The 27,416-nt window shown below is 34.8% G+C and overlaps 2 protein-coding genes across 3 annotated transcripts in view; both read left to right on the top strand.

The window, feature by feature from the left end:
• LOC140165660 (UDP-glucuronosyltransferase 2A1-like) overlaps positions 1–27,416 on the top strand; it is a 455,852-nt gene that overhangs the window by 192,362 nt on the left and 236,074 nt on the right. The window lies entirely within an intron of this gene.
• The window catches only part of LOC140165661 (SH3 and multiple ankyrin repeat domains protein 3-like), a 116,700-nt gene that overhangs the window by 29,202 nt on the left and 60,082 nt on the right, over positions 1–27,416 (top strand). The window contains exons 7-11 of one of the 2 annotated variants that reach the window (XM_072188957.1): positions 1,685–1,751; positions 4,172–4,333; positions 5,478–5,606; positions 9,885–9,995; positions 19,110–19,155. In XM_072188957.1, coding sequence (XP_072045058.1) covers positions 1,685–1,751; positions 4,172–4,333; positions 5,478–5,606; positions 9,885–9,995; positions 19,110–19,155 — 515 coding nt within the window. The remainder of the gene's footprint in view (positions 1–1,684; positions 1,752–4,171; positions 4,334–5,477; positions 5,607–9,884; positions 9,996–19,109; positions 19,156–27,416) is intronic. The other variant, XM_072188958.1, reaches the window with a different exon arrangement.

Here is a 27,416-nt window from a genome sequence, read left to right on the forward strand (position 1 = left end):
TTAGTCCCAGGAATGCTCATTTCAATTGCCAATTATGACTAGGCTTTAAACTACTTATGGTCAAACTTGCATTTGCAGATGATCTTCTTAATGCCCTCCTTGATTGGTTCAAAATTGGACACATTGTTCGTTTCGGCCAATCGGCAGGTAGGGGGGTTAAGAAAAATGGATCCAATATGAGTACAATGGAATTTGAAATATGACACCAATTTGGATCAATACTATGTTTCACCTTGAGATTGGAAGTTACGTAGGTGCATATTTTGCTGGTTGCGATATCCAATCACATGCTAACCATATCACACAGTGTATGTACATTATATAAATGTATACAATGTCAACATGCTTGTGTGGCAGCTGCTCAATAGCACTGACATCACTACTAATCTCAATATGAAAGGAACTTGAAATTTGAAATTCATTTCAAATTAACACCGTTAATTATTGTCATATAAATAGAATTTCATGACATTTGGTCGCTACAAAGATGAAAAGTGTCGAATTTCAAAATAAACGTAGCATCATACGCGCACAGATCATCATACGCAACATATGGTCACAGCTTGAATGGATGATATTGACGTATATAGATAACCTTGGACTTGTTCTACATTTGTAGCAGATGATTTGCACAGAACTTGCTTGCGACATTAACTTTAGTTTTGATTACTCCTAAAAACTGATGCATAGTATTTGACTGCTTATAAAAGAAAAAAAAAGCTACAACAATAATTATTGACAATCAAAAGTGCAGCCTGATGTGTTATTTGAAATCACGTATCAATTGCAGATTTTTCATGACCATTCTGCTTAACTAATTTTGATAGCAATGTTGAAACAGCAACCTGATATCTCCAGCAGGGTAAGACTTGTTGACTGTGGAATGAACTTTCTTAAGGGCTGGGGTATGAGCGTTTGGACAGTATTTATTTTGGGACATTAGAGCACATCAGACATATCGAATTGCATTCTGAATACGAAGAATGTCATTCTGATATCAAATAATTTTGATTTTTGAAATTCGCAATTTAATACACATTTTATGGCAAATCATTAAAATTGATATTTTTGATATTTAACAGTACTGAAGTAAACTTTATAAACCTGATGATTTATACTTAAAGTGTATGTAGGTGGGATGAAAAGCCGACGATCAATTGAAAATTTTGACCTTTCGTATTGAATATATGGATTTTTTTTCCAAAAACACCAAAAAATATTAGGTCTTTTTGGGAAAAAAATCCATATCTTCAATATGAAAGGTCAAAATTTTCAAATGACCGTCGGCTTTTCCTCCCAGCTACGTACATTTTAAGAATATATCATTAGATTTATATAATTTACTTGAGGACTGTTATATATCAAAAATTTGAAAAATATCAAATTTTTATAATTTGTCATAAAATTTGTATTATATTGTGATTTTCAAAAATTAAAATTATTTGATATCAGAAAGACATGCTTCGTATTCAGAATGAAATTCGATAGGTCTGAGGTGCTCTCATGTCCCACAAAAAATACTGTCGAAACGCAATAAACGCTCATTCTAGATCCCTTAATGACTCTCATAAGTTTCCAACATCATTCATTTAGATTCGTAAATAAATTGTAATTACCATAATAGAGTTATTCTACAAAAATAGTATAATCACTGGTTTTGTTTCTTGTTTTTTTTAAATAACAGGTGGCAATTGTTGCAAATAACTTTGATCTAGCAGAAACGATCAGAAATTTCTCAGAAACTAATGTTGGTAAGTATAAAACAAACATTGGGCTATTCCATTTAAAATTGGAATTTTTGAAATACCTTCCATAGAGGGAGTATGTTTTTCAAATGTAAACTCCTCAAAAAAAGTTTGGAAACTTTCAAAAACGGTTGTATATCAGAACATTTTGAAATCTATCTCCATATTGTTTAATACCAGCGAAAACATTGTTCTTTTCTGTCAACAATGATACCTCATTTGTGACGATAGCTTATTCCACGGCTGAGTAACTTGCTTTGAAAGACAGAGAGGTCTCAAAGAAAAGGTGCGAAACGGACCATTATCTGCGCTCATCTTATTGCTCTGAATGAATGAACGAGTGGTTTAATGCATGAATAAAAGAATGAATGAAAAGTTGTTTGCAGTACATCATGTTGAATGAAAAGTTCTAGGATGGGATTAGCAGTTCTACTACTTGTGGATTCAAACAGATCAACGCAAGTCAACCTATCTTGCTGGTCACTTCTTCATAGTGGTCATTTGCAAGAAATTTCTAAGCAAACATGGTTCGATTACCAGACCTGGATAAGGCTCGCGCTATTGGTCAGCTTGAGGCTGGCATACCTCAGAATCACGGCAACATTTGGATTTTCCTGCAGTATGATTTCCAAGCTAAAAGTCAAGTTTCGTCAGACCGGAGATGTCAAAGACAGACCCAGAATTGGCCATCCAAGAAAAACAACGGCTGCAGAAGACTGACAGTACAAAAACCGTTTTTAATGAAACAGTGTGGTATTCCTTATTCATGTTTACTGATGCAAATGGCACAGACAATGGCAGATTTGGCACATTTTGTTTGAGACCTCCTTGTCTTTCAAAGACAGTTACTCAACAATAAAATAAGTTATGGTCACAAATTTGGTGTCATTTTTGACAGGAAAGAACAACGCTTGTATTGATATGAAATAATATGGAAATAGATTTCAAATTTTTCTGATATAAAGCCGTTTTGGTAAGTTTCCAAACTTTTTTTGAGGAGTTTATTTAGTCAGGGTTAATCATTTTGAAATCTATACTCCCCTGTATTATGGCTTTACCTATATCTTCTACAACTGGAGTAAGTAATTCAAATGGAAGTTACCCAATTGTTTATTCTATTCAAAACTCATACTCCCTCTGTAGAAGACTTTAGCTAAATCTTGCACAGGGGAAGTGTGGATTTTAAATGGAATAGCACATTTGTGGGTAGAAAACGTCCACATATAGAGTTCCAAGTTCAAATAGAGAGGAGGGGTTTGTGTACTGTCTGATGCACTTGCCTCTCATCATCTTACTCTTACTCTTACTCTTACTCTTTCGACTCTTGCTGTTGGGCATCAATGATGGCTCGCCAAAAATACAGCACCATCAAATACAGCACCTGAGACATAGAAGAGCAGTGGGAGCCATCACTCTATTTCATCGGATGTTCTATGGCGAAGCTCCAGAACTCCTTCAACATCTGTTACCAGATCGTATGATTATTGATCCTCGTCTGCGGCGTTATGTCAGGTCCCACGACCAAGCTGTCAAAATCTCAAGATCCAACCTGGTCAGCCACCAGAGGTCATTCCTTCCATCCTCAGCTTACCTTTGGAATGCTCTACCTGGTCCAATTACCTCTAACCAGAATCGGCTGAGCTTCAAGCGGGAGGTTAACAACTATCTTGGCGCCAACCCATCAGCGCTATCATACCGATAGCAGCTGTTTTAAAATGCCTTGCATAGTTCAGACATAAAAAAAATAAATAAATAAACTGCCTGTCCTGCATGCTGCATGGTCTCAATTTCTGCCACTATATATCCTGTGTCTTCTTGAAGCAGGTCCACAAAGGTCTTCCTGGTACGTCCTTTGGTTCTTTTTCCTTGTGTGGGTTTCCAAGTAACCAGATCAGATGTCATTCTCCCTTCGGCTCTCTTACAGTGTCCTGCAAACTGTTCCCGCCTTGTGGTGATTTTCGAAGTAACAGGTGGAATGTCCCCAAATAATTCTATATTGGTAATATGTATTTTCAAGCTCACATTTAGTGCTGATCGTAGTAACCCAGATTTGATTCCTGGCAGTGTGCCAAGTCAGCATGGTAACTCTAGATTTTTCTCTGGGTGCTATAAAATGGTTGCTCTTCTGATATAAAATATAAGATGTTCTGGTCGAACAAATCACTGTGATACCTATAACTGTGTAACCAATTAAATCACTTCAATGATGTAAAATTAATAAGAAATATGCTAAACATGTGGTATATTTATATAGGAGTAATAAGTTGTAAAACTCATAGCTAATTAGACTTCTGCACTAATAGAAGTACTCCTGGTGTGCAAAGTCTTACTTAGCATGCATGGAGATGTCTAATTTCTCTTAATTTAAAAATCCAGATGTTTTGAATCTAATTTAGAAAATATGTTTTCCTTTCCTCTTTCTGAAGTGCCTTTCCAAGATCTTCCGCAATACAGCAAAAGAAAGCGCTTCTCAACGTTACGAGAAGGATCTCTTCAACGGACTAGCAGTGAACCCTACCTGGATTTTGCAGGATCACGGTTATCACTGGTATCAAATAATAGCAATCCTGAACACAGAACACAGAGAGGTAAGCAAACTTCTATTTGTTGAATGAAATTTTCATCATACTCAATACCACAGTGCACATGGTTAACCCATAGCACTAGAAACTTTGCACCACTGCTCATGAGAAATTTATACACTTAAGGGCAGTGCAATACCATACTGACGCGAGTATAGTCCCACCTTCGAGTAAAGTCAATTTTCGAAACATTTCAGAAATTTAAAAAAAAATTTTGTTTTTAAAATTTTTTGGGTTTGGAGAGTGTCCCAGGACCTAGAGCTAAATGCTAGGATCATTCATGGTTGACTAAGCATTTAGCTCTAGGTCCAGGGACATTCCAAAACATAAATAACATTAAAAAAAACGTTTAAAAAAGTACGGTAATTACGTGTACAATTTCGCAAAATGGCGGGCAAAATGGTAATTCGCAAAATGCCCGCATTAGGTGTGCCAAAACATCTTTTCCCGCCAGCTTTCGACAATTAGTTCAACAAATATCTGTGGTTAATAGGGAGGTCTACATTTTCTCTATGATTACTGGATTCAACACAACCTCACAAGAAAGTGGTTGCCAGCTAGAGTCACGCATCTCGTATTTGTATGACCTGCTTGAACTCACTGATAGTACAGGCAGGTCATAATTTGAAAGAGCAACTTAAAACCTTGTCTTATTAATGTGTGTCGGTTAGATGGAGTTTGACTCCACTTTCTCCAAATGAAGTAGTAGCATCATCCCATAAAATCATCTTTTCCTTTTCCTTTGTTTTATTTCTTTCAAATCTTCCGAACTAATTTGGTCAAAGATAATATGAAATTGGCTTGACTACTTGCTAACTGCCATTACAATAATTTATGTAATAAATAATATGTGACAAGATCTGGTCCATAGAGGCGAAAGGCGGCAAATTCGAAATTGAAATAAAGGCAAAAATATAATGAAGTAAAAAGAATAAAATACATATGAAACTAAACATCGCAAAACTTCATAACTTTAGAACAAAGTATGCTAGACTTTGATGTTTTCAGTATATGATAGCCTAATGTTTGTATAAGGCTAATTCCAGTAACTTAATTTTTCAAAAATGCCTCTTATGGCCTCCATGGACCAGGTCGTGTCACATTATTATTAAGAGGGCTAATATTTACCTGTTATTTTTGATACCACCAGGTCCATCAACTCCCATGAATCATCGCAAAGTGCAAGAATTTGGGCAGGCCAAGATGGCCACTGCCATTGTAGACTACACAGCCCAGGAACCAGGGGAACTCACACTCAGGAAAGGGGACCAAGTTGAAGGTAGGTTTGTATGGTTTATGATCATAGATTTCACCAATGTTTTCTGTTTACAGGTTATCGCGATAGTCAGTTTTATGCTTGCTATGAAACTGCAGCTACAGAGCATGATTTTAAATATATGTTGATTTGTTTGAATTTTCACTTCCATACCCAGTACCATACTCTATTTGTCAAAACTCAAAATCCAGCCCTGATGACAGTACAAATCTGATCCCTTTACTGAATCCTATACATACATACCACTGGTGAAATTTGCACTGATTTTCCAATCATATTAATGCTTATTTGATACCACCTTTTGTCCCTACATCAACACGATTTTCATATTATATATACTGGCAGTGGTTTTGATAATCACAATAACTATATTCCTTGATATCCTTTAGCCAACATAACAAACTTTGGAAACAAATATTTTGAAAATGCCCACCCCTTCATTCACAGCAACATAACACTAACCACAGGTGTGCCGTGACACCAATAGACACCAGCTTTTTAGCACTGAGTGTATTTTGGGTTTGAACATTTTAATTAATGCTTGTTAATGATATAATATGGTTATTATTGTGCTAGCTATTAATCCAGGCTCTTGATATAATCGTTGTAATATAAGTTTGCGCAAGGGAACATGTCAGTAAAAATCACTAGCAGAATTCTTTAGCAGTAACAGATTTATCATGTGCCATCAGTAGAAAGAGTCCATGAATTTTGCCATAACTCGGAAAATGTGATCGCTGCTATTTCATGAATTGATGGAATGAGCCCATGTGGTACCACTTCTGAATTTGCACATTCACATGTTACTTCAAAAAGAAGGTGCTGAAGAATTCTTGTAGTGATTTTAGATGTGTTCCCCGCCTGGTGTGTAAGTATACTGCGCCAATAAAGTATCCTTACAGTTGGAAAAATAATCACAATTCCCAAACTGAACAATATTGGGGTAAATTTGTTTTTTTTTTTTTTTCACTAGCTAATCTTGCACATTATGACACCACATTGAATCCAATGTGACTTCAAGAAGCAAAGTTACAAGCATTTGATTAGGCGAAGTTCCAGTTTTGAAAGTGACAAACTGGCCTATTCAAAACTCCACAGACTAGACATCTGGTTTGAGAGTGGTGAATGACTAATTTATGCGTTTGGCTTTAATTTAAAACAAAAGGAACAAAAGAAAACTGAAACAAAAGAACTGACAAATAAAATGAAAGTTATGAAAAGTACAGAGAAGTAAAAACAGAAATAAAAACTGCTTTAAATAACGCTTCATTGAAGAATCTGTGTTGTCTCTTTGTTTCGCTTGTTGGAATCTTTTTGCACCTTGTATAGGCCAGTTTGTCACTTTTAAAACTGGATCTTCGTCTATTCAATTGCTTGTAACTTTACTTCTTTAGGTCACATTGGATTCAATGTGGTGTCATAATGTGCAGGATTAGATAGTGCATCTATTAAAAAAACTAATTTAACCCAATATTGTTCAGTTTTGAAATTGTGATTATTTTTCCAAGTGTAAGGATACTTTATTGGCACAGTATAGTTCCCTTCTTCCTACTTGGTATAAATGATCTTTGCAGTGACAGCAATGTGTGAATTTGTTCAAAAAGTTAGTAGCAAAATAGTTATAATTTTTCCCAATGAGATTGTTCGCTGTTTAAAGAATCTAAACTGTGGCAGGCACTTGATGGCTAATGAAAGTTGATTCATTGTATTCTTCCCATTGATGTCCTCATTTACTTGTCACAGAGATGCCATTTTTCATTATTCATTTTCTATTAGTCTTTATACACTATTAGGGTAGTGAAGGGGTCATAATTTCTGGTATTCATACCTTAAATTACCATGCGTATTGAGATCTTTTTATTCACTTAAAGGCTTAATGTACGATTTCCTTCAAATTTTAAATTTGTCATTATATACTCAAAATGCTCAAATAATACTAGTAATAATTATCGGGAATGGTTTCTGTTAATTTTGAGCTGAATTAACAAGGTAAAGTGAAAGAAACACTGCTTGTTATTTTGGCTGTTTAACACGCAGTTCTATGGGCGGACATAAAGTCATAATTCTTTGAATTATGATTTTATGTCGAACTTTGCTCTGTTTACCTACAAACACAACAAATTTGGCTGATTCCATTTAGGTGCAAGTTGTGACATGTGTAAACATTACAAATATGCCAAAAAATCAGGTTTGAAAAAATTAACCAAATTCATATTATAAGATTGTACATTATGACTTTAATCTATTGGTCAATCATTAATCTTCCCTTAGGACAATACTTTGCACTATGCTATGATCACTTATAATAGGCAGGACTTGTAACATCGTAGAATGATATAGAATTGCGTACACACAGCTGGCGGGTAATACCTTTACTGCGTTTGTGTATTGCGTTACTATAGCACGCTTTCGTGAATTTATGCGGGTGTAAATTGAGACTTGTTGATGCATGCAGTAACAAAAAACAAATAATTCTCGCCTAATATAAGCTGATCGCAGTATATTTCCCTTATATAGGGGGAACTATTCATTATTAGCAAATCTCTATAGAGACCAATCTCAATTTCAGGTAGATTTTAGTTATAGATCACAAGGAAGAAAAATGTCTAAAAAAACAGTTCATTGATTGTGATCATGTTTTTTTTATTGACACATGATAACTTTATAAAAAGAATATAGGACCTAGGTCATAAGTCAACAATGAATTTGGTTTCATTAGCTAGTGTAAATATACTAGCTTTAGAAAGCATAAATGTGTGACCAAGCTGGTGGGGTAATGTTGTTCACTGCTGAAATACCAAAGTTTACTCTTTGCATATTTACACAAAAATTATTTTTCTGTAACTTTGTATGAGCATTTGGCAGTCCATTGTATATGGTCATTCCTAAATTTCAGTATCATTATTCTATACATTATTGTTTCTTTCTTACTTCAAATGAAATGAAACTCAACAAACACAGAGGATCTCAAATATGACAATTTCTAGGACACAGTTCCTTAACCCAGAACGAATTTATTTTCTGCTACAATACAAACATTTCTCTTGTTCGAAAGTATAATTAATGCCAAAAATTGAGGTTCCATTACATGCTCTCTGTGTGTTTAAACATATTTCTGTCATCACTGCCAAATTTCTGAGGCAGTGCATGTGACATGCATGTTACAAAGGGTTACGGTTCGCTATCTCTAATTTTAAATAAGGTCCACTATCTCTAATTTTAAATAAGGTTCGCTATCTCTAATTTCCGCTATAGCGGTCTTATGTAAAATTAGAGATAGCGGACCTTATTTGAAATTAGAGATAGCGGACCTTATTTAAAATTAGAGATAGTGGACCTTATTTAAGATTAGTGATACTTGAACCTTAGGTATAGCGAACCTTAATCTAAATTAGTGATAACGAACCTTAGAGATAGCGAACCTTAATTAATTAGGGATAGAGAACCTGAAACAAAATTAGTGATAGCGAACCTTAGGTATAGCGGACCTTTATTGGAATTAGTGATAACGAACCTTAGAGATAGCGAACCTTCAATAAATTAGTGATAGCGGACCTTATTCAAAATTAGTGATAGCGAACCTTATTTTAAATTAGTGATAGCGAACCATATTTATAATTAGTGATATCGAACCTTAGAACTAGCGAACCTTATTCTAAATTAGTGATATCGAACCTTAGAAGTAGCGGACCTTTTTTTAGGTATAGCGAACCCTTTTCTCTATTAGAGATAGCGGGATTCTGATCTCCATAGACTTTACACGTTAGTGATAGCGAACCTTAGAGATAGCGAACCTTAGAGATAGCGGACCTTAGAGATAGCGGGATGTCACCTTACAAAGTAACATAGACCACAATGACCTTATTACAGCGGCATAGTTCAATAACCTCAATTAAGCAATCATAGTGCAAAATTTGGCCTTAAGTTGCAGAGTATGAGTTTTTGTACTCAAATTTTCAAAGGTCATTCAATGAATGTTCAAATGTATTGGGGTTAAAGAACTGTGCCTTGATAGATGAGCATGTTGTGGATCCTATAGTGTAAATGTGTAAGTTTGGTATAAAAGCCGTGAACATGTTGCCAACTTTAATCAGTTTTATCAGTAGCTGAATTTAGTAGCAAAACTCTAGAAAAGTAATTATTATTTTCATAGTAGTAAGATTCTATTACACATTTATTTTACTTTTCATTTTCTAGTAAATCTATATATAAATGTATATATTAGTTAATAGTTAGCCCAACTGTTCTATATATCTCTCTTTCCTTCTTCGTCGTGCCCAGTGTTTAGCATCGGAGAGTATAACTTCTGGCAGGGCCGTGTGGGTCAAAAAGCAGGCTGGTTCCCCTCCTATTGTATCAAGGAAATGACCGGTCAGAAGCCGGGCAAAAAAGGTAAAGTGAACATGCGTTAAGTTTGTGTCGGAACGTTGTCAGTTTTTATATCACAGTCAATGTGTTTTAATACATAATCTTTGGGAAATGTGCTTGTGGAATTAATTTTATGTAAAATGTGCAAATGTCAAAAAACATGTCACTATTTTTTACATTTTAGTGAAATAATTTTCAGTTTTTTGTTACTTTTGAAAGTAGAATTGTGTTTTACTTGTGCAATTTTGAATCGATATGAAATAAAATTGCTATTTCATAAATGTGAATCAAATCCAACTGAAAGATGCAAATTCTCTAAATGATCAATAATTTCATTTGCACTTTTAAAGACATTTTCATTTTTCGATTCTCTATATTTGTTCAAACCTTCAAAAATTTCTAATAACAACAGCATGTTGGTGGGAATTTCTTGAGCTTTATACCTGGAAATTAAATTTGTTTGAGGCCTGATTATGGGAAGTATCTGGGCTTTAAATGTTGATATATAACTTCATCAAAATGCATGTTCACAATTGAGTTGGTCATCAGCTTTTCTTGGTATGCACAAACAAATAATTGAACATACTGAGCCAGACTTTATTCATCATTCATTCATTTGTTATCATATCTTAATAGTTGTAGATGCATGTTGCATATTCATCTATCCTCTAACTTGGCTACCTTCATCCCTCCTCTGGTCATTGTACAGCATGTTTATGTCTTTTATGTGTTTTCTTATGTGTTTTCTTGTTTAATTATCTATACGCTGGCGAAGTTATGTAAAAGTCAGATTAACTACCATAGCAATAGGTGAAAACAATTTTTGAATATCCCGTGCTGCACTGGTACGTTCTCACGGTACCTCTGCATTGAACTATATCATGCTGATCACTCGCACCTGTAAGAGTATCTTTGAAAAGACAGGTATTGTATTCAATCTATGATTGCAGTCATACACAGGTGATGAGTGCAACCTGCTTGTAGTGCAGCACGATATATTCAAAATTGTTTTCACCTATGGCTATATGGTAGTTAATCTGATTTATTATGTCACTTTGCCAGTGTATACTTTGTATTATGGCAGAGAATAGTTTTGTGAAAACAAAAATATTGCTTATCTGGACTAAATAATAAAGTGTGAAGATTTGAATGACAGAATTAGATATGAAAGAAAATGGTCAATGCCCTGGGCAGACAGAATCCAAAATTCACAAAGTATCTTGGAGGTGACATTTGCTTGTCTTTGATGCTAATTTCAAAATGTCCATTTTAGAAAAAAAGTCCCCAACAAATAATTTATTTACCTTTTTTTTGTGATTTTCTTCAAACCTGGACAAGTATTTTAATGATTGGGTGAAGACAATTCTGAAAGGTGACCATTATCTTCTAGTGAAATTTGATAAGTGCAAAAATGTAGTCTAGCCCTCGCTCACAGTTGCCAAATTGGATCTTCTTCTAACTATTCGGGTATACAGTATCATCCTGACAGCCATTCAGTTTATTCACCCATCATATTGTGAGATGTGTCACTTGGCTATGCAGGTTGTCAGGACGATACCAAAGTCAGTGTGATGATGACATCCTCTATGTATCATCACATTGATGCTACTTACTGCTACATAGAGGGTGCTCTAATAGGCTATCAATTATGCATTGCCAGATGGGGTGGGATGTGATTGCTGGTTGATTGAGTGGCAAGAGATAATTGACTGGTGACAGCATCAAATATGGAAATGGGGTGATTGTAAAGTTGAAGAATATCTGATGAGATAAGGAGACTAATTAAATTTATGAGAATAGATTTCATGTTTATAAGTCTGTATGCCTCAATTTATGTTAAAAAATATTTAGCAAATTTATGTTTATGATGAATTGGCTGAAAAAAAAACCCAGTGATTTGTATTTTGTCATTTTTCCTTCGGTAAATCTTCCACCAGGATCAAAAGCTCAGGTCATTTAATGAATATGAAATGAAAACAAAAATGCTCTGCCATATACAAAGTATATTACACCATCACCTTCCATTTCATACTAATTATTTGATGTGTGATCATGCATAATAAGGACAGAGTTAGTACATTTTGGATTTTGACAGAGTCTGATCTAAACAGCAATACATACATCTTGCATCAAAATTTGACGTATGATGAATATGCTGCAAAAAGATGGACTGTCAATTTTAATATTAAATCATTCTGTAGCCTACCAACAGCTTTGAATTGTCCCAGGGACTGTCTTTTGGAATTTGCAGGAGAGCAATAAATTAATAGCTCTTCTGGAGCCTTCAAGGAGAGCTGTTTAGAGCATTTACAATAGAATATAAAAAGAGGAGAGGAGAGTCAACTAAGGAGAGTTATAATCACTCTCCTATATCAGATTTAAGGGGAGCAGTAGAGAGCGATTGCTCTCACTCTCCTCAAAAGGCAGTCTCTGTTGTCCTTATTTTGCTTAATTCTCATTCATCATTTCATCTCTGGTTTTGTTTACAAACTTTTTTCCTGTTCAAAATTGCATCTTCAGTATTCCCCGCACAGGCAGGTATGTCCAGAGTTTTTACTCTGGTATATCTGCCTATGCATGTCATGTTTCCATAAGTAAATTCATGTTTAAAGGTCCGTAACCCGATCGACAGCATCATCCCCGATTTTTTCATTGTTGATGAGGTTTTGGTATCACATAATAGATACTATTTTTCTCATTACTATCCTGAAATTTGACGCTCCAAGTCGATGTATTTCGGAGAAATCATGAATCACAGCGGTTTTACAGGTATACCAGTTTGTAAACAATGGTAAATACTTTGGAATTCTGGGAGGAATTATGAGCGAAATATCAGTCACCGCAACAGCTACTTTGGTTTGGCGTCATACACATTCTGTGAAAAAGCGAACCACACTAACTGCTGAGGAGGCGGTTTGCCGTATATAGTTATTAAAACGGCGAGTGTAAGCGTGGTGTTCTGAATAGCTCAATTGACTAGCGTTTGCTTTTTTTTACCGAGAGGTACCGGTTCAAAACCCGGTCTCGGAAGGTTTTTTTCTCTCCATTTTACCCAAACTTTTTTATATTCATTTGAAATGTACATATTGCAAGGGAAATATATTTTGTTTCCTTTTTTTCTGAAGCGATACGAAAATAAAACATTTTCCGTTCAATACGGGCCGGGCATTGTACAGCACGTCATTGCCTGCCCAGAATGCAATTCACGTATACCAAGGTATTGGATTGCAAATTTGGCTATTTATTCACATTTACGCTGAAAATGCTCTCGTTTTTTCACAAAGCAGCATAAAGGAGGCGATATTTGATATTATTATGTAATTTTAAAGACAATCCATATCCAAAACCAATAGGGTTACCCCCCTTTAAATGTGCTAGTGCGTGATGCGTAATTCTCCTTTCCGCTGTATATTTAACATACTTTCACAAGTTATACCATAATTATAAACATAGTTTGTACTGTCAAAAGTTGTTAGTTCCATTTATAATTACAGAAACTGATAAATTTCAATTTTTCTGATGTAATAACCTTGAATATCAAAGTTCATTTCAGTATTATCCATTACAAATAATTTAACATTTACTGCCTAACAAACAATATTAACCATGGATTACATTATTATAATCAATATGATCTTGAATTAATATCTAATAGCATTCACTTTAAGCATTCATTGCACATGCATGTAGATGGTTTCTTGCAAAACTCGCTAGTCCAGTTTAAATTTGTATTGTCTTACATTAATACAACTTTATGCTGATACATTTTAACAATAAATCTCACATTTACAAAGTAGAGCATAAGCTGGAAACTTAAGAAGTTACCATTTCAACTTACAACTTGAAGAAAAAGTTGTGCGGCAAAGTGGCTACAATATTATATAATGCAGCATGTTTTTAGTCAGAATTGCACAATTCTGGGAGCAAACTAAAGCACATTAATCCATTTTATTGCAGTTGTTGTATGATTGTGATGAACTTTTAACATATTCACCATTAATACTGGTTTTGTTTTCTTATCCATTCAAGTATATCTTTATCACATAATGATAATTTAGATTTATTTATTGTGCTGTTTTGCAATAGTTACTGCTCTTCATCAGTTATATCACACTTTTGGAATTTTATAATGATGCAATATGCTGAAAACTGAAAGCAGAATCTAAGAAACACATATTTTATTGTTGACAGTAAGCCTTTTTCTAAATACCATAATTAATTTCAATTAAAAAGGGCGATGCAGTAAAGCTAAATGTGTTTCATTTTAGTTTAAAAGTGAAATCAATAACACACATACGCTAATTTGCTTATTGTTTCTTGATTTTTGCTGATTTTTCCTGATAATCCTTTTCAAAATTGTAGAGATGATAATTCACAGCAAAACAGGAGCAAATTTTCATTTGAAAATAATTTTTTCAACCTCATTTTATACTACTCATTTTGCATGACAACATCTGATATTAACGCATCACCTACATCCTTCTCTGCAGCCTTGTACTAAATCTTCATTCTCTCATTACCTACTTAGTCTGTCCACAGTAACATTGATCAATCTCTTTATCTATATTCAGCCATGTCACTATGTTTAATGTTACACCTTAAGACATGCCTAACACTATGGACCACAATGGCCTCATCCCAGTGGCATAGTTCAATAACCTCAATTAAACAATCATAGTGCAAAATTTGACCTCAAGTTGCAGAGTATGAGTTTTTGTACCCAATTTTTCAAAGGTCATTCAACGAATGTACAAATGTATTGGGGTTAAAAAACTGTGCCCCTGATAGATGAGCATGTTGTGGATCCTAGTGTACGTAACCTATAACCATACTCACTCCACAAATTCACCTACCATAAATAACACCATAGTCATTAATTTGTACTGATTTTATATACATTTAATCATATGTAGCGCATACTAAATTACTTCAATACTCGAAAATTTTGTTTCGGTTTTTGTTTTACAAAAAACCACACCCGTGTGATAATCCATGTTCTTGTTTATGATAATGGCACTTGACTTACTTCTAGAAACATTTTGTGACTAAAAATACAATTTTGAGTATAAAAAGGTCACATTTAGCCCAACCTAGCATGTTTCAATCAGTGGATGAGCATGCATTTGAGCTCATCTTTGTTTTATATGTTTTTCATCAGTAACAGTTCTTATCTTTATCATGTTGTGTTGAATATTCATGTTTTTTTCATGCACCGTCATTAAATATTGTACATACTAGTTTTCTGTTTGCATTTGTAGCTTCTGTTTGCATTATAATTACACTGTAGGTAACAATGTTCATTTTCTGTTTTTGTTTTTCTTAAATTGACAAATAGTGCATAACATGACTAGGGAGTCAATTATACATTTGTTCATACAAAGTTTGAATTTGAATTGGACTATTCCAGTTGAATTCCATACACCCCTATGGAAGACATGACCTTAAACTTACACACAGGGGGTGTAGAATTCAAATGGAGTCACCCATTCAGGTAGCCCCATTTGGAATTCGTACTCCCTGTGTGGAAGATTAAGGCTATGTCTTCCATAGGGGTGTATGGATTTCAACTGGAATAGCTAGTACATTGTCTACATCCTTATTATCATTGTTTTAAATCAATTGTATATTGATATGAATAAATGCAAGAAAATGAGGTTTTAAAAATGGCAGAATATAATGTCTATATGACTCTACGAATACTTTGATATCAAAATTGCAATTGTTTTTCATTAACAAGATAATTATGCATAATTCATACTTGCGTTATTCTTATGCAGATATACATGCTTTCAATTTGTGGACATTTTATTTTTTGCAAGTCAAGGGCTAAAATTATTATTTTTTAAACGTAGTGAAATAATGTAATTATTCCAGGTAAAATTTTCCAGTAAATATTATGAATCTGGTTTTGAAAATTTCATCTTGCAGAAATGTTATTTTCTTTGCAGCATATTGGTTACCATAATAAGTCAAACAATAATACAAGCTCTGTTTATTTAAAATATAAAAAAATTGAATGTTGAACTTAATTTACTTTTTTAATATGTTACAGGAATATCTGAACTGAAGTATACAATTTTGATTTACATTTAAATTAACAAAATATTTATCAGTACTATTTGGAGCAGATTTATATATAGAACATCATGAATATTTGGAATAAAAATTGATGTCATTTTAGAGATAACAAATGACTCCCTTGAGAGTAATTCCCACTCTTGCGAATTATTTCTCATTAATTATTAACAGAGCACAACGATTTGGATGTCATTATGATTTTATAAAGTTTACCAAAATATTATTGGTTTCAAATTCCGACTCAATATTTTGGTTGCTATTCGAAACATTTTTACAGTATTTCCTAAAAAGTCTGAATTTCAATACTAGATTGCGATGAGAACATCAATATTCAGCTGTGCATGTTTTTATTACCATTAGGTGGAGGCGCCATATTTAGTGTTAACTTTAGATATTTAATTATTTTCTTTATTTTTCACCTAGGTAAGTCGGATGAAAAAAAGAAGAAATTCTATGAAATTTCCAAAGCTAACATTAAATATAGGTTGCCTTTGCCTAATGCTATCATTATTGTTCTGAAATATATATATATTAATTTTTATATAAACACAATTTAAATTATACAAAATAATGATTTGGCAATAGCAAGATTTAAAAATTGTCATTAATATTATTGTCTTTATTACAAATTGCATTCGTTATGACAATCACTGTTTTCAAGTGTACAAAACAATAGAAAGCATTATTCTCATTATGTTATTAACTACATTGTAATTCACTGCACAATGTCATTGTATGTTAAAAATAGAGCACCAATTGAATTGTGAAATTAATATGTTACCCATCACTATCTCCTTGACCTTGAACTTCCTCTCTAGGGATGATGTTACATCTTGACTGGCACTTCATACAACCCCTGTAACCCCTTCCTCATACTAGATGAGCGTGGTTTTCACTCAATTTTCTACTAATAAATTCACTGCACATATTGCATGCCACTCCCCTTGTAGTAGGGATTCTATGCAATAACCCATTCATAATAATCACACAAGACAGGATTATCAATCAAAAAATTGGAACACAAATATAACAAATCTGACAGATGAGAAAAGGTTAAAGTTTGTTTCTGTCAGAAATATGTAGATATTTTTGCGTCAAATTAATTTTCACATTTTTTTTACACATCGTCAGTCTACTACACTAATTGCCTAAGTCATTTTTTTTTGTAATTTTGAGAACAAATTGCAAAATATGGTTCAAGCATGTATTTAAACATATTTCTTCACTAATCTTCACAAGATAAATTATACAAATGAAAGGGAATAATTAGAAATAATTAGGGTGATTACATAACTGATGCATGCTTGAACCACATTTTGTACTTTGTTCTCAAAATTACAAAAAATGACTTGGGCAATTAGTGTAGTAGGCTGACGACATCCTAAATTAAAAATGCACAACAATGTGTATTATTTACAGGATGTCATTTTCGAAACTTATGTAGAAGCACATTTAAAGTGATGTGAATATGTTTTAAAAACAAAAATTATTTGTGCAAAAATTATTTGTGCGGTTATTAGGCAGATGTGATGCTAAACATAGTGCAGAAGATGGAATCCATGTGAATTGAATACAGCCTCATGGAAATACGGCATTAATAAATCTAACTCTGATTGATCTTGACTCCAAAAGGAACAGGCAAAAACCTGGCTAGCAATGACGTAGGCACCTATGTACCGCTCCTCATGTTACATGACAGCTAAGCAGGCAATATTGAAAACATTGGAAACATTAATGTGGTGCGAAAATGAGGCAGGCCAATGCTTAAATAGAAAATTAGGTTTCTAAAATATTACAATCATTATCGGTAACAGGGGAGATTGAAAAAAATGGGCGTTTATCTGAGCCTGTATGCGTGGCAGGCGGATGTGTAACCCTATAGCCTGGTTTGCCTTTGGATACGCAAAAAATATTAAAGATGAATGCGTTTCTGATTATCTTGGATCTGTGGATATGAGGCCATTAAAATATTAAAATTTGTTTGGTGGGCCGTTGAAAAATTTAAGCATTTTATATCTTTTCTGTGCTGTCAGTATTTTTTGGGAAGATTTTACACATCACAAACCAACCAGTTAATATTACAGGTTAATTTGAAATGGGCTAGTCTAGTTGAAATCCTTACACCCCCTATAGAAGACATGACCTTAATCTCCCACAGAGGGAGTGTAGAATTCAAATGGAGTCCCCTATTCAGGTAGTCCCATTTGAAATTCACACTCCTTGTGTAGAAGATTAAGGTCATGTCTTCCACAGGGGTGTAAGGATTTCAACTGGAATAGCACTGCACGGAACAAGAGTCAAGCCTAGATTTCTCTTTTTTCAATTACTCGGTTCTTGAATAAATAAAAAGCTCGCTTTGTATGACTATATGATTAAGACCATTTATATGTAATTAATGATTAATGCACCAACACTCTGCACTATGGCTAGCTGTGTTAATTCATAAGTCACAGAATATATTTCTTGTGTACAGTACATTGTCATAAACACACACACACAACCCTGTGCATAATAAGACTCTAGAAACCAGCAGCATGCAGCGGCAAACGCAAGATTTAATTCACAGTGCATAGGCAGTGAGTAGTGGAGTAGTGATGACAGCGTGGAAGGAGCGACGGACCGTATCTCTATCCATCCCCACCATATTTCCCAGATGCTGCTGCTGCTCCTCTTCTACTCATCAACAGAGGGTTGACACATCGGCTTCTATCCCGTACAACCTATTTTAGGCATCTCACTCCTCAGAAGATGCCTGGCTATAAATAAGAATGCGGCTTTGGACTTTGAAGACGCTGGATTCATACACGGTGGAATAATTAATCATTGTGGATCATCTTGTGGAACTTATCCTAGCCGTGTGAGGAGCACACATACATATACTCTGTATTACACAGGCATGCATTAATATTGCCTGATAAGCAAGACTTCATACTAGGGTGAAGCACTCGTAGTAATGCTTGCCGGCCGGTGAATTATAATCCCGGCTAGCTATTTTGTGTTTTTTGATTATGTGGAAATTCACTCGGAGCTCGTCTTCCTCTTCCTCTCTATCCCCTACAGCCCCAACACCACCAACCACCTACAAGGATGGGGACTTTGTGGACAAGTAAGTACCATTATTTAAATGAATCATATCTGTACTTTTTATTGTTATTGTTATCGTAGAGAATAATATTATATTTATGACTATTATTCTAAAAGATAATGATTGTCATACTTTTGACCTATACACCCTATAAGCAGTGGCTCAGAACATGATTGTTATCATGAGGGGTACATGAAAGGATGCTAACTGATATATGAGAATTAACTTGTATTGTGTTTTATTCATTTTATGTGAAATAGGGTTATCATATGGGCTTTCAGAACATGGTAATAGATAAAGAGTATATCAATGCTAAGTAACTGTGGGGTGTGTGTACGAGTGAGGTGGGGTGCATATGTGGGGGTTTGTATGTTTGGGGGCATGTGTGCATATGTATGCGTACATGTATATGACCTCTATCCATGTGTCAAGTTCAACATGGTGCATACATTATTGGCATATTTTGCATAATGTTATTAGTATTATATGTCAAATTTATTAATTTATGAGATCATACTATTATACTTGATGATATTGTCATATGGTAAATATGTAAATACTGAAAAAAAAATGTATCTTGAAATTAGTCTCTATTTTTCTGTAAGTGTGCGTGGGCGTATGCTTGTGGGTGTGTTTAATATAAATCTATGTCCTGCCAATAGACTTAACACTATTATTGGCAGTCAAAGCAGTGCACTTCATTTCTGACCCAAATAATTTCATAAAATATCATAGTAGTTAAGGGCTTGGATAGCAACATTTGCACAGTATTTTTTCTGGGACATGAGAGCACATCAGACATATCGAATTGCATTCTGAATACGAGGAATGTCCTTCTGATATCAAATAATTTTGATTTTTTGAAATTTGTGATATAATACAAATTTTATGGCAAATTATTAAAATTTGATATTTGATTATTTTTGATATTTAACTTTCCTCAAAGTGAACTTAATTAATCTAATGATATGTACTTAAAGTGTATGTAGCTGGAAGGAAAAGCAGACGATCATTAACAAAAAGGTACATTTTTTGTACACATTTTTTTCCCAAAAAGACCTTAAAAGTTTTTAACAAAAATCAAAATTATATGATATCAGAAGGGGACATCCCTCGTATTCAGAATGCAATTTGATATGTCTGAGCTCTCATGTCCCAGAAAAAATAACTATGCAAACATTGCTATCCGAGCCCTTAACATTCTAATCCTAAAAGATGGCAATTCACTAACAATACAGACTGTATCAAAATGATTGGTACCCATTGGTTGTGGTGTTTATTAAAAAGCCTGCTTCTTCTAAATACAACATAGGATCCTGTTTGAAATGGCCAGAATTTATATTTTATAAACTTTAGTTTTATCACATTGATCAAACAAAAATTGGTGGATCCTATGTTGTATTTTGATGAGGCAGTCTTGTCCATAATCAATGAAAACTAATGACTACAAATCATTTTGATACAGCCTGTACCTACTTGTAAGTTGTGTACATGTGTGAAATTTGTTTATACTAATAATATCAACTTTTCTTGACACATAACGATTGTGGGCTAATTAGTAGGTTTAAAATTGTATAGGGATGCATCGAGGCGTGTTAAAAGAGGAATACAATCACAGGATGCAAAAGATAGTAATTAAGCTTTGTTGCTCTATCGCATTCTAATGAGCCGTAAACTATTATCCCAGATACATACATAATGAGTCTTGTTATATTTTAATATGAAATATGAATTTGATGTTAATTTTGTTTATTTCAACAAATTGCTTTTAAATTTTTGCACTATGGTTACAGTGAGGGGGAAGGGTAAGTGTGTGTTTTTATCAACTGGAATCTAATTGTATTTAGTGCATGTAAGCAGCCAGCTCCTTCTTAAGGCTACGCAGAGATCTATGTTTATGTTTCAAATTATTTTTATTTTATGCAGGCACTTATGTTTAATTTTGAAATTATGATTTTTGTTCTAATTATTAATAGAAACATTTAAAAGTTGCTTTTCTTTTAGAATTTGTTGATGGATGATAAATTTATCGTTGTCGCACAGATTTTAAGTTCCAAATTGACATCAGTGAATATGTACCGTATTTTAAACGTTTAGAGCTTATTTTGTGAATTTATTGAAGTACCATGATCTTGATTTTAATCCCAAAAAGCAAAATGCTTTTCTTCCATCTTTTCAATGTTTCTAATAATAGTATATTTAAAACTGCAAAAGAATATGGGTACATTATTGCCAATACTGAACCCACCGCATAGCCTTAATTTGTTGTTGTTGTCAACACCAACCAATCATACGAATAGTCTGTCAGACGTGTTGACATCTCAATGCATGGTTTCTTACCATCAGATTAATTCCTGACTTCATTTAGATAATGTTGTAGCATCAATGTCTGCCCTGTGTAGAATGAAATATTGGAGTACCAACATGCACAGTCCGTGTACTATACTTTGTTCAGGTGATTTGGAGAAAATTTTGCACAATAAGGAAGAAATAGAGAATAGGTTTGGATTTACATGCAAAATTAGAACATTTTCGTGAAATAATACAATATTGTTGACACAAACAATGGAAACTAACAAATGCTATAAAAAATTTAAAATATAATTTTAATAAAACTGAATTAATGTAACAAGCTGAAAAAAAACCCCAAATTATTTTCATCTTTGATGACACATTAACTAGCCATGCATAGAACTGATTTTGAAATATTGTGAATGAAGTCACTTCAATTCTGTATGATTTTGCTTGAAAAAATATGACTCACTTCTCTTAATTACGTCATACTTTTTGTCTCTGCAAATGACAAAAATCCAGGCATTAATGTTTACAATACTTGCATGCTTTTATGCTTAGCCTTGCTTTCTCAGCATTGGGCAACAGTTCTTCACTAATGTTGTTTTTACTTTATAAAAATATATATCAAAGTATAATATTACTACATAGAGCAGCTATGTATTTATCACAAGGCAGCCATTAATGCTACAACATAAACCTTCCATGATCATGGTAGTCAATTTCTGATATTCCTCCGTTCATTCTGTTCAATATGGAATACATCATTATTACGGCCGGCCGGCCGGGATGACCTCATTTAAGATTCAGCTGTAGGCGACTTACTGGAGACATCAATAAGAGTAAAAATCAAAAGATAAAATGGGGACACAAGATGTGTATTTAGTTGTTTTTGTGTAGTCAGTGGTGTTTGTCAGGGTTGCCACAATTTGTCCCAGATGGTGGGCACCTCATCATAGTTGGGGTTGCCATGGGTGGTGCATAAGTAGCCCAGTAGGAAAAAGAACCCAGATATTTCTTATTTTGATACTTTTACTAAAATGCAGCAAAGAAATTGTCCAATAAGGTTGTTGAGCGGTGGATTGAAAATGGACTATACCAGTTGAAATCCATACAACCCCTATGAATGCCATTACCTTAATCTCCCACACAGGGGGTGTAGGTTTCAAATGGAGTCATCCATTCAGGTAACCCCATTAGAAATTCACACTCCCTGTGTGGAAGATTATGGTCATGTCTTTCATAGGGGCGTAAGGACTTCAACTGGAATAGCCAATACTGCCTCTGCTTGGTTATTGATCTATATAGTGGCTGCATGTACAACACTTTGAGAGCGCAATTCAGCTAATAGACCATTTTGAAATATCTAGAAAGCTTTTCCAATTGAAAGCCAAAGGGCTCATATTGAAATTCCCTTACACAGGAAGGTGTGCGCCATCCTGCAGCTTTCCTGTGCTAGCCTTCTTTGTTAAAATCCTGGGCAGGGTGTATCACTGATGCATATAATCCATCCGCTTTATGACCGAGCTTTCCTGAGGCGGCGCTTAGCGAGGGGAATCCTGCCTTCTTTCTGTGTGAAAACGTGGTAGGGTATTTCAATATGAGCCCTAAATATGTTATGCAGGTGCACATTGTTACTGCACAGTTCAGTGCGCAGTGTCCAGAGCTGTGCGTGGCATGCCCTCAAAAAATGACGATCGGAAAAGAAGTCCACTTATTTCATTAAAAAAGAAATAATAAAGAAAATCAGCCCATATAGAAAGAAAAATTCACAAATCAAAAGGTTTGCTTTTTGGAGGAAAAACATTGAAATTAGTCCTTTTTTGATGGAAAAGTTCACCAAAGGTCTACTTTTTAGCTCCCTGCACCCCCAAACATCCTGGCTATGGGCCTGGGCAGTGCAGAGTGTGTGTATGGATTTGTGCATTTGGGATACCAAAAAGGTCAAATCAAGACTCAAAAACTTGTGTCAGAAAAAAACGAAATGAAATCAAGTTAAGTTTTAAGTTTCTTCATGGCTAGCTTAGTATTGCAAATGTGGCCAAATTTTATAGCATGGTTTTTGCTGAAATACAGCAGGCCATTTAAATAGCACCCAAATGTGTGCATATTAGGCACCTGTGGCAACTCTGTGTAGTGTTTGTTATTGTTTCCTTGTGTTTTTACCCCTTCTCTTCGCTATATTTTGTGCACCTAAGTTGTTAGTTTTGTTACAATATCTCCTTCCTACACACGGTGGTTTGATGAAAAACCCGCAACCTTTTGATGGTCAGCACTTCTTGGCACAATTTAATTTTGTTAGCAGCACACCTACTTCCAAATTTGATTTGTAGCGTAAATTTGTTTATCTGTGTAAAGTAATTTATCTGAGTACAATTTCAGTGGCAATCTACATCCTTCTGAATTTCCTTATACATTTTGGGCTATTCCAGTTGAAATCCATATACCCCCTATAGAAGACGTAACCTTAATCTCCCACACAGGGGGTGTAGATTTCAAATGGAGTCACCCATTCAGGTAACTCCATTTGAAATTCACACTCCCTGTGTGGAAGATTGAAGATTTCAACTGAAATAGCTCGTTGCTTGCATGCTCTTTAGGTAGGCATTAGATGCTTAGTTTTATCAAAATATGTTTTAAGCATAACTATTACCAAACATCTACAGCTTAAAAACTAAAGTATTTCATTGTATTAGTATATTATGCTGTACATTGCTGTCAAATGAATCTATTTGTTGTTCCCACTTCCCATTTTTCAATTCTATCTGTTATTGTATATGGAGTTGAAACCTGGTAGAAGTTATCAAAAGACAATTCCAAGTCAGCCAAAATCAGTGTTATTTAATACTTGAGTAAGCAGTTGACTATTATCCTAAAAATTATTGACTTTCCAATCGGCAGTGCACACTAAAAACTACGGGGTTATATTTTCCGTGGTCATTTTGAATTGACCACGTTTGGGGTTGTTTTGACCCTTCAAGGGGGTTGTACTGTTTTAATTTGACCATACTCACGAGGTCATTTTAGCCACGACGAACGTGGTCAAAAACTTAGTGGTCATTTTGCCGATACCGTCGCGCATTGATATCAGTTTCAATCTTCCGCTTTGAAAATCTCAATTCATAAATGAGTTTAAACATGAGCTGCAATTAATGTTTGTTGATTAATAAATAAAACTAATTTTTTGACCGAAGTCACACAATTTGTCAACTTTATAATGACTTGCATTTGAACTATTTGCACACACGGTGTGCATCGGCTCACGTGGTCACATCAGCGCCATATTTGTTCTGATTGTGCAGCTCAGCGGATTGTCGTGTGTGCTTGTCTGCATGATGGAATATGAAAAGTTAGTTGAAAAGTGAGACTGCAAGGATGCATAGACCCTTGTCTATGCACGCAGATTCATTCCAATGTCATGCTGTCGTGGCTGGTGTCTTGGCTGCAGTTGTTATAAGCTTATATCATGTAAGCTTATAATACGTGAACTGTCATAGGCGATGACTGACTGTGTGTGAGTGTGATACACAGATGCATTTTGCAGTTTGCTGTTTATGTAATGCTTTCTCTGTGCAGAAACACACTTATGTCCTGGTGGGACCAGCATGACCATAGGCCTACTAAAAAATCCAAACAACCCCTAAATGTGGTTATTGAGTAACCCTATAAAACAACCCTTTCAAATGGGTCATTTCATTTGACCCCGAAATGAGGTCATTAAGTAACCCAATAAGGCAACCCTTTTGAAGGGTCATTTCATTTGACCCGAAATGTGGTAATATTTTGACCCCAATGGGGTTACTATTTGACCCAAATACGTAGTCATTGCAATGACCCGACCAATGGGGTCAAAATGACCCCGTTAGTGGTATGGTGTTTAGTTGATAACTATGCTGGGGTCAAAAATGACCCCGTTTGGGTCATTTTTTGACCCCGTAGTTTTAAGTGTGTGTTTCCTATTGTTTTTTTTAGCAATTTTAAAGAAATTGTTAGTGTTTTAAGTAATTTTATCATAATTTCAACATTGCAAGATAGCCAGAGTGTATCTAAATTTTTTGTAATCTGGGGTCCATTTTTATGAATACTAACCATCAATCTGAAGTTTGGCTTTAATAGTAAGTGCTAAGCCTATCAAATCAAGCTTAGGCCACTTGTAAGTCTTTTTGAAATGGACCCTGGTTATTTGTATTAATGCCCATCAGTTGTATCATCACAAATGGAATCATTCTAATGGAAGTTACTGACTGTGTTCTAGTAGGGATGGTCATTCATCTGCAGGCCATTGACACACCATCACATCAGGACCCAATCATCTACTATAAAGTGGAAATTTTCACACCGCATATATTTTCACACTCATCACATTTCAAGCAGCTACCATGAAAATAATAACATGCGAATATATTTCTTTTGTGTATAGGTCAGTGTAAAGGAGTATTGATTTGTGAGTGTAACAACACTAGAAACAGTTCAAAAGTGGCAAAAATCGAAAATGTATTGCATGAAAATTGACAGTTTTACAGTACCTGGCAAGTTTAGCCAGCTGACCAATCAATTGGGTCAGTAGCTTGAAGTAAACTAGTTATCAAGTACATCTCTGATTAGGTAAAACAAGGAGGATTCATGGTTTTGCCCAGTAAACTGATTTAATACCCGCCCATTCCGTATTCAGATGACAGGGCCGGATTTACCATAGGGCCAGATGGGCCCGGGCCCAGGGCCCCCAAAATTGCCCTGTGCAGTGTGCATCTTCCATTTTAGCTGAAAAACACCATGTTTTGGGCTAAAATAGCCTACAAAAATTGCAATTTTTTGCGCGCGAAGCGCGCACTGGCCTCTAATATAGCAACATTCACCTTCAATTCGGACTAAAACAGTCGAAAATTGAAACATTTTTCACGGTTCGTGCGCAAACATCCTAGTAGAATCTCAAAACTTGGCCACTTTAGTGCATAATGCCTTCTACACGATGCGCTTGGGGCCTCCAAATTTTAGCCTGGCCCAGGGCCCAAAAAAAGGTAAATCCGGCCCTGTTCAGATGTGTATTTTGTTTGTTTGTTTGAACCGTTGCTCTGTGTGGAGACACACTTAGGTCCTGATGGGACCAGGCTCAATCAAAATGCTCAAGCCAGGCTAATTAAAAAGCCTATTTTGAGCATACTGGCATATATTATATGGAAAGAGATGTGAGCAACATCAGATTTGAAGATAAAGAACAAGGAAAAGAAGGCCACTACCAACAATCAAGTGAACAATTTTACTGTCAGCCTTTGGGTCAAGAAAAAGGAAATGCTTAATCCAATCTCATTTGCCACTGGGGATGTACATATGTCAGTTTGCTCTCATATGGCAAATGTGAGGGTTTGTTTTGAGTGCATATGTACCTATTTAAGTATAAAGGTGTAGAAGTGTCTCTTGTATGTGTTATTAACTGCATTTTTTTTACTATTCTTCATTGTTAACATACTGCATGGACAGATCAGACTAGGTCACAAATATCAAACAAAGTCACACTTTTCATATAATTATTTGATTTGAATAAGTATAATAACATGCCATCTTTCTTGTTAGTCAAAATGCCTCTGTGATAAAGTACCCCTTCCTTATACAACCCTACAATTAAGGGAATTGGAACAATCTATGCTGTAGTTGAAGTCAGCTGCAAGTTGCAATTTATATGATAAGCCCATAGCTATATAATGACATTTGCTCTAAAGTACGCTGGCAAAATAACAAAAAACGTATAGGAAAACTGCGAGAAGCTATACTTGCATGTGATTCTGTACATTAACAGCAATGAATATACAGAGAATGTGATTAGGTATCTGCTTTACAGTAGATCTTTGGATTTAGGCCAAGAACAGGAGATATTTTGGAGCATTTTTCCTACTAAATTTTTGATGGGGGCATATTGGGATGGCTTGCAGTTCCGATACTAGGACAAGCAGCACAATTCTGTTGAAGATAAAACTGGCCTTAAGGATGCCAGC

Source organism: Amphiura filiformis, chromosome 12, assembly GCF_039555335.1.
Source record: "Amphiura filiformis chromosome 12, Afil_fr2py, whole genome shotgun sequence".
NCBI classification, from domain to species: Eukaryota; Metazoa; Echinodermata; class Ophiuroidea; order Amphilepidida; family Amphiuridae; genus Amphiura; species Amphiura filiformis.